This window comes from Phaethon lepturus, unplaced genomic scaffold, assembly GCF_000687285.1.
Source record: "Phaethon lepturus isolate BGI_N335 unplaced genomic scaffold, ASM68728v1 scaffold49597, whole genome shotgun sequence".
Lineage (NCBI taxonomy): Eukaryota > Metazoa > Chordata > Aves > Phaethontiformes > Phaethontidae > Phaethon > Phaethon lepturus.
The window spans coordinates 1-8,601 of NW_010553518.1; the positions used below are offsets into that span (position 1 = coordinate 1).

The 8,601-nt window shown below is 51.1% G+C and overlaps 1 protein-coding gene across 1 annotated transcript in view; it reads left to right on the forward strand.

The window, feature by feature from the left end:
• Positions 1-588: 588 nt before the first annotated feature.
• KANSL2 (KAT8 regulatory NSL complex subunit 2) overlaps positions 589-8,601 on the forward strand; it is a gene marked incomplete at its 3' end in the record, with an annotated part of 9,723 nt that continues 1,710 nt past the window's right edge. The window contains exons 1-7 of the mRNA XM_010291560.1: positions 589-839; positions 1,788-1,966; positions 2,572-2,686; positions 3,118-3,285; positions 4,456-4,618; positions 5,402-5,498; positions 8,081-8,334. Of these exons, the coding sequence (XP_010289862.1) occupies positions 589-839; positions 1,788-1,966; positions 2,572-2,686; positions 3,118-3,285; positions 4,456-4,618; positions 5,402-5,498; positions 8,081-8,334 (1,227 nt within the window). The remainder of the gene's footprint in view (positions 840-1,787; positions 1,967-2,571; positions 2,687-3,117; positions 3,286-4,455; positions 4,619-5,401; positions 5,499-8,080; positions 8,335-8,601) is intronic.

The window sequence follows — 8,601 nt, forward strand, 5'->3', positions numbered from 1 at the left end:
GCACTGCGGAGTTGGTGAGCTGCGCAGGGGGAGCAAGGGCGCAGGGCTGGGGTGAAGCGCGGGAGGCGGGCAGGGCGGGGGGATCGTGCCCACTGAGGACGAGGCCGTGAGTCGGGGGACGGGCGATGCCATGAAGGGATGGGGTTTGTACTGTGCGTTTTGGGGTAGGTGGGCTGTGTATGGGAGAGACCATTGTGCCCTGGGAGGGTATGGAGCTGTGGGGCTCGTGTGCTGGGAGGAAAGGGTCCCGCAGTGGGGTGATGGAGGTTGAAGGGTACCTCTGGGACGTGTATCACCCCTTGGCCACAATACGGGCAGGCAGCAGTGCTCATTGTGCCTGCACCTTGGCCTGGATGTTGCTGCCTGATAGCTCAGGTGAGTGAGCTGTATTTCATTCTCTGCAGAAATGGGATTGCTGCAAAGCTAAAAGTTTCCTCAGAAGAAATTCTCTGTAGGAGCAATCTCCCACCTCTTCAAGGGGGTCAAGGAGTTTTATGCAGGTGTTAGCAGGTGCTGCTGCTCTTTCCTTTTGTCAGTAGTTTGTTTCATTTCTTTTAACTGCTCTGAATCTCTCAAGCAGGTGTTGGCATGAACAGAATTCGGATCCATGTTTTGCCGTCAAGCCGAGGACGCCTTACTCCTGTGCCACGGCCGCAGGAGCCTCTGTCATGTGCCTTCACCCACCGCCAATGCTCCCAGCCACGGCTGGAGGGGCAGGAGTTTTGTATTAAGCACATTCTTGAAGACAGGAGTGCCCCTTTCAAGCAGTGCAGCTACGTCTCAACAAAGAATGGAAAGCGGTGTCCCAATGCTGCGCCCAAACCAGAGAAGAAGGATGGGTGAGTACCTCTGTCTCCCAGTTCTCCAGTTCTGTACCATATAGAATTAAAACATGAGAAGGTCGTCCTCCTGATTGAGATTCAGCTGCTGCACTTACATTGCTTCAGACAAGTGGCTCCCTCTTTCTGAAACGTTTTTAAGCTAGAGAAAGGCTCTGTGTGTGCTGGACACTGTGTGGAGTCATTTTGGTCCTGCAGGACTGTTGGGCTGCTGCCCTCTGCCATCAGAAGGTGGCTGCAGTGATCCAGGTCTGTTGTAAGAGTTGTACATGCACCCATGTGGTGCTGTACCTCCGCTCAGCCCAGCAAATTTAACTTGCTGCTGTCTGTGCTTATGGAAAATCCTCAGCACAGATACTCTGGTCGTGTGTTATGTGGAGTTGATGACCTGGTTGTGCTTCTTGTTCTCTGATGCATATAAAATGTTCTCAACTGCTGTGGATGGAAGGGCCTAGAACAGTTATTGATATTCAGTAAGCACGTCAGCAGAGCACAGTTTCCCTTATGGGAGCATCGACCCGCATTTCATTCCCGGAGGTTACAGGGGTGTGGTCACTGATAGTCTTCACTCTGCCCTTGGTCCCTCTGCGATAAAAAGCATCCATCTGATGTAGGCCAGCATGCTCTGCATGGAAACTGGGTGTCCAGTGTGAATGTTTGGAAGCAGAAGAGCTCACCTCAGTACATTTAAGCAAAAAGCTCTTTTCTTTCCCTGCTGTTGTGGCTGCTGGCTCCAGTGCCAGAGGTGGCATTTCAGTGGTGGTGTGTGGTCTGCGAGCCACCTGGGGCTGGCTGGCATTTCCAAGTTGTACCTGCAGCCAGCGGCTCCCTCTATGAGAAAGCTGTGGAGGGGATGTGCTTTCCAGGTGTCAGGGAACGTTTCTCACTGTATCACTTGTTCGTTTTGCTGGCTTAGAGTTGTAACAAGCTTGTGATTTATTCCCACAGTGCGTCATTCTGTGCGGAGCATGCCCGGAGGAACACTCTGGCGCTCCAAGCTCAGATGAAGAAGTCCAACCCTGGGCCTATAAGCGAGACTCTCCTTTGCCAGCTTAGCTCTTATGCCAAAACAGAGCTGGGCTCCCAGACTGCAGAGAGCAGCCGCAGCGAAGCCAGTCGGATCCTAGGTATGAACTGAAAGCAAAAACGGGTGAGAGAGGACCTGGAGTTCTTCATTTTGTGTGGAAATGCCAAAAATGTCAGTTCTTGAATCCAGTGTAAAAAAGATCTCGGGTCTCTGTGGGTAAAATATTGTGTTCTGCAAACTGTGGCGTCTCGCCTGCCACTGACTGTAGACAAGTCCCACTGCCAGACCAAAATCCTGCAGGTTTTCTTCCCTTGCATTGACAGAGTACAAGCGTTAGCTAGCTTCTCTCTTTGCTGGGTTAGTCTCTAGCAGTGCCTGTCAAACGCTGGCTCAGTGCTGAGCTTCCCGTCTTGTAGGGTTGCTTGGTGGGGTCAGCTGGCAGTTCATGGTTCCTAGGTAGGCAGGAGCGTCACTCCACAGGAGCTGTGTGTTTTGGATGTGACGAGTTGGTGGGTTCCCTATTGTTCCGTGTCCCTTGTCCACACTGTGCTGGGGAGGAGAAGTCTCTCTTGACAAGAGGCAGAGCCAGTTCACCTCTGTGCAGCTGTGGAGCTGAGCTCCTGGACTCTGGCTGTCCTGTGCCAGAGCAGCCAGCACTAGGACATCAGACTGTGTCCTGTTGCTCAGGGTGATTTGTCTTTTCAGATGAGGACAGCTGGAGCGATGGTGAGCAGGACCCTATCACAGTGGACCAGACGTGGCGAGGGGACCCGGACAGCGAGGCTGACAGCATCGATAGCGACCAGGAGGATCCCTTGAAGTAAGTTGGATGCTGGTGGCTGCCAGCTGCTTGCACACGTGGAGCGTGCAGGGTGTTCTGAGCTCAGTGTGGTACCGGAGGAGACAGCAGTTACGTTAAAGAGGTGACGATGTTAATGGTGTTGCAGTTGGACTTTGTGCCTTGGTGAGCTTTTAGGCATGAATGCTCACAAGTCTTGGACCTGATATTCTTCTGGGAAGTTTTGATGGTCATCCTCTTTCAGTGTGGAGTGGTCCATTCAGCAGCAATCTTGGGATGATCTCTTAACTTAAAAGAACGCATAGATTTAGTATTTCTGCTCATCACCCCTTGATCTGTATAATCCAGCCCTGCTCAGCCTGTGTTTCTGATAACGTCTGTGTCATTTGGTCAGGAGAACAGCCCTGAGGGAGCCTTACACACTTCACCCTGTTTGTGTGGGTGTTTTTCAGGCATGCTGGTGTATACACAGCTGAGGAGGTGGCTTTGATCATGCGAGAGAAGCTGATCCGCCTGCAGTCTCTCTACATTGACCAGTTCAAAAGACTCCAGCACCTTCTGAAGGAGAAGAAGCGCCGATACCTGCACAGCCGCAAGGGAGAGCATGAAGCCATAGGCAAGTACTGGTACAGGTAGTGACTGCTCCATATTCCCCTAGTTGAGGGCACAGCACTTCTCTAAAACATGCAGAACTCTACATTTAGAAACAAAAAAGGTGTTTTTTGCCCTTTGTAGTAGCAGATTTCAGAGCAATGCTGTCTCAGTAAGGGTGAAAATTACTGTAGGAGTGAAATGGTTAGAGAAGGTATTTCTGTGTTTGGCCTCATGCCCAGAGATTGGTATCGTTTGGGTTAGGAAGGTTGCCGGATTTCTTTGCTCTTCAAAGTTTGCAGTGTCGTCAGGAAATGAGACTACAAAGTTAATTCTGAGACAGAAGTTCTTTTTTTGTATGGGATTTCCTGGTTTTGGTTTTATAAACAAAAAATTTATTCATATGTAAGGTCCTGTCTGTATTGGCAGAAGTTTGTTTCAGTAGTTACACCAGTACTGCTGTAATGACAGATTCTTCCTTAGCTCAGATGCAACTTTCCCGTGCAAAAGCACTTGTGCCTCGGTTGGGATTGTCCCTGTACCGAACATGCTCTTGGAGGCAGGAGTTCGTAGTTCAACCGAGGCAGAACTGGGTTGTATAACTGGTTGCAAGTACTGCAGTGCAAAGAATGCTTTCTCTAGCATAGTCTTGTAATAGCTCATCCTGGAAAATGGCATAATAGAGCTCGTCCCCAAGTAAAAATAACTGGAAGTTTGGTACATAACAATTTTGTAGAACTCTTTTTAGCAAACCAGTAATAGGAAAGCAGATCCCGAGCATTGCCCTGTAATTACGGCTGGGGGTGCTTACGGGAAGCTTCCAGAACTTGCACAGGAGCAAGCTGAAATTTGACTTCTATTCTGCATGCAGAAATCACAATAGACTTCTGAATGGCCAGATTATTTTAAAAGACGTTTTAAAAATGTTCTGATGGCCCAAGTATTCCTTGTGCACAGAGAAGTTGGGATAAATTTTGGGATGGAATCTGCTTTGTCATCTTCTTGTGTAACTGAAAGATGTGCTTCCTGTTTATACATGCAGCTCTCGCTGCTCGTTTGCTCTGTGCTTTGATATCTGTGTCATTAGTCAGCTGTTGGAGCTCTCAACAGCTGATTTTGGCTCTCGATACCAAAAAAAATGGAAGGATGTGGCAGGTGAGGTGGTATTTTCTGACCCCTCCCTCGGTCCCCGCAGGCAGCAGCCTTCTGACAGGCCCGGAGGGGCTGATGGCCAAGGAGCGTGAAAACCTGAAGCGCCTGAAGTGCCTGCGCCGCTACCGGCAGCGCTATGGTGTAGAGGCCCTGCTCCACCGGCAGCTGAAGGAGCGCAGGATGCTGGCGACCGATGGCGCTGCCCAGCAGGTGCGTCCAGCAGCGCGGGGTCTGGGTATGGCTGGAGTTACAGCCTCGCTTGGAAGTTGGGTCTCTCCTCTTCTCCCTTCCTGGGAGCAACCCCAGGCCAGGTCTGCTCTGGCCCTGCCGGATTGCTCCTTGTAACACCCTTTCTGCAAGGACGTAAAGGCCGGTCCTGGCTGGTGCCCTCAGTATCTGCACGTTGTCTGAAACATTGGAGGTTGCTAGAGTCATTTTAAATGGGCACCAAAACTGCAGAAGTTCAAGTGTGGGGTTGGAGAATTTTCCCGTTTGAAACGGAGGGCTGAGTACGAGGTAGCCTGAATTTCATCACTGAAAAATGTGTAGAAAATACTCCTTATGGTGGTGAAACTCAGACTCCTGCTAGACCTGTGGGGACCAAAAGGCAGGCCCCTCGCATCACACGTGATACTAAATGTGGAGCTGTGAGCAGTCATTTCTTTATAACTGTTTTTAAGATTCAAAGCATTCCATTAACTGACTTCTGAAAGTTGAAAGATAAGTCTGAGAAACCTCCTTCTTTGAGACATACTTCTGAGGTGAAGTTCTTCCTACTGAAATCAAGTCGTGCCTTATTATCTCAGCTCTGTTTAATAAAAGCTTGAATGGGGAGGACATAATGAGGCGTGAGGCTCTGCTGGAGTGGAACTGAGAGTTTGGTCTTGGCGTGTTTTGAAAGCAGGACGCAAGTGTTGTATAGCCGAGGGGGTTTCTCTGGAACAGAGCCGGATGACTCCAGCGCAGCTCTGAGCTCTTCTCTTGGACTTGCAGGCGCACACCACCCGCTCCAGCCAGAGGTGCTTGGCCTTTGTCGACGATGTCCGATGTTCCAACCAGTCCCTCCCGATGACCAGGCACTGCCTTACGCGTATCCTTTGATCTGCCTGTGCTGCCATGGGCTGTGCTGCTGACCGTTGGCTAGCAGTTTGAAGTGTGTTTGGTTCCCCTTTTTTCTCTTTGGCCCTAAATCAAGGCCATCGGTTTGCTGTAGCCGTTGGTTTCAAGCAGGAGCCCAGAGGAAACGTCTCCCAGTCTGTTGGCGCTCCCATCACCGTGGAATGACCAATTCGTGTGGGAGTGACAAAAAGCTGGGCTTGTCCTCGCCTCTGCCCAGGCAGGTCCTGCTGCAGCCTTCCTGTGGTACGCTGAGCATCCGAACGGGGTGGCTAGTTCCCTTGGAAGCGGCAAGGGAATGTCCTGAAGCCTGAGGGAGGCACGAGAGAGTTTCTGGCTGTGTGAAAGGGGGATAGAAGCAAGTCTGATCTTGGCTTGGCTACAGGTGCTGGGTGCCAACAGCAATCCTGAGCAGGGTCTGTGAGCTCTCTGTGTGAGTCATGCTGTGAGGGATGTTTGTAGGACAGGGTGTCTGGCTGCTGAAGCATGTGCTCAGTGACTTTTTTGGGAGGATCTGAAGGAGGGAGTAGTTCCTAGCCTGTTTGGGGCTGCCATGGAACAGCCTCGAGCTGTTCGATCTGAAACAGCTTCAGCTTTCTGAGGGCCAGCACTGAAATTTCCACTGGCATCCCCCCCAGCTCAGGGATCACCACCCCAACATGGGATCCGCCAACCGAGCGCTGCCCTGGATGCATCTGCGCAGCTCTTGTCTAAGTGGGATTGGGTGGATGTGTCCAGGAGTGGGTTTGGATCGCGTCAGGAGTTGCAGCTGTTGCTGGTGTGAGTCAGGAGAAGCTCCAGCGCTGGGTCCCAGAGCAGAGCTGGCAGCCAGGAGGAGGATGAGTTCTTCGTCTTGTTTGAGCTCTTGGTTTTGTTTTGTTACTGAAGTTGGCAGACTCGCGTAGGGAGCAGCCCGGGGGGCAGGAAGCTGCCTTTGTTTCTCTCTAGTGACCGTATACTTCAAAATAAAGACAGGATAAATACCTATAAAACAGTTTGAGCAAGTTGCTGTTTGCAGCTGGCTCGCTTTGAGCAGGGCAGGCCGAGAAGGGAGTGGAAAAAGCAAGGTTTGATTTCCTTACGTCTGAGCTGTCAGCTGACTTTCACTGACACAAAACAAGGTTTTACTTTGGTTAGCCCTGCTGAGCTGATAACATCTGCAGTCTGCTCTGCTTTGTGCATTGTCGGGAGGCTTTTGGGCTTTGTTTGCTTTTCAGGAGCGGGATTGTTTGTGACAATGCATTAAAGGGACTGAACCCAGCTGGGCTGTTGGGCTCCAGGTGGAGCGTGTGATTTTGTCATCTTGGCAATCCATGCTTTTTGGCTACCAATAAAGTCAGTGCTTGATCTGGGAGTCATTCAGAGAGATAAAAATCTGGCTTCCCCACCCTGCTGTTCATACAGAGACGCTTTCCCTGCCACATCTGCCCTTGAGTGTCTGGGAGATCTGGCTCCTCTGGGCTGGGATCCGTACCGTTGCTGCTAGGACAGGTTATAGGTTCCCTGCAACCTGCCGGGAAGTCGTATCAGCATGTTCACAGCTGCCTTGGTGCAGAGAGCAGAGGAGGAAAGGATAAATCTGAAACCTAGATGGCTTAAGAAGCTGGGCTAAACTCTGTGCCTTTTGCAGTTTACGTGGGTTTGGAAGTTTGGGGATGTTATTCCTCTCCCACACTGTGCTGCGTGAAGAGGAAACTGTGGCGTGAACCCCACAAACATCAAGAACAGCTGGGCAGTTATTTGGTGGGTCTGACATTGAGGTATCTCACCTGAAAGACTTGATCCACACCTGAAATCTGCTTTGGCCCCAGCTCCAGATTGTGTCACAACCTCCATGCAGGTGACAATCTCAGCTGTTCCTGGCAGCAGTAAGTAGAAACTTCAGGACTGTCAGTATATGCAGACCCTCGTGCAGCCTCAGCAGTGGGTCTGTCTGTAGTTCTGCAGGGCTCTTGAAAGAGGATGGGATTTGGTCTGTAGCTACTCTCTGCTGGCGGATTTCTAGCAAGTGCGATGCAATTGGAGCAGAGTTTCTGTTTGTGATTAAAGGCAGGAAATCCCATTTACACCTCTGGCAGGAATAGGTTTTCCATTGGGAAGGAAAATGCACTGGGAAGATAGAAATACCGGAACTAAACTCCTGGCTGTGGAAAAAGCATTGTGTGTGCTCATATCTCTGCTGTGTGTTAGATGTTAAGGCTTGTGCAGATGCCTTCTAAATGGATGTCTGCAAATAAAAGTAAGCCTGTGCATTTGTAATATCTTCCATCTGAGGATCTGCGAGTGCTTTACCGGGATCCAGCTATGGCTCCCAGCCCCCCTTGGGACGCTGTCGCTGTTGTCCCCATTTTCCATCGTGCAAGTAACGTCACCCGTGTCGATGGGCAGTCGGGGTGCAACTCTGAAGCCTGGACTCCTGACCGTGCAGAAATGTATGGGGTTTTTAACAGCACTTGCTGGAGGGTGGTGAGTGAGTGGGGAGCGTTTACGCCTCTGGATGCGTATCTGTCCGTAGCTTGTCTGCTGTACAGGTTCTCCTTGACCACGTTTTCCCAGACATCTGTCAGGACGCTAACCAGACTCTGTTTAAACCGTGTCAAGGCTCTGAGGAAGTGCCCTGCAACAAGCCAGTTCCCGTGAGCCTCTCCGAGGATCCGTGCTGCCCGCTCCATCTCCGGTTGCCTCCGCAGATGTACGTGCCCGAGCAGGTGCTGGCTGTCCCCGAGGAGCTGGAAGCTGCCCCCACGGACCTGTACTTGAGTGCTGCTGAGCTCCAGCCCACGGAGAGCTTGCCCCTGGAGTTCAGCGATGTAAGTTGTGCAGTGTGCTTTAGGCCGTGGTGTGCAAGCAACGTGTCCTGCAGAAAAACTTCCCCTGAATATCGCTGTTCTCATTGCGTGGCATGAAGTCACACTGAAACACTGGTGGAGCAGGCTGCGGTACCGCAGATCCAGTGCTCTCTGTGTGGAGCACGTGTGGACGTCGTGTTAAAGTGCTGCCTCCCCAGCACAGATAATGGAGAATTATTTTTTTTTATTGCTGGCTTGGGGAAGGAGAGTCTTTTGAAAAACGTGCAG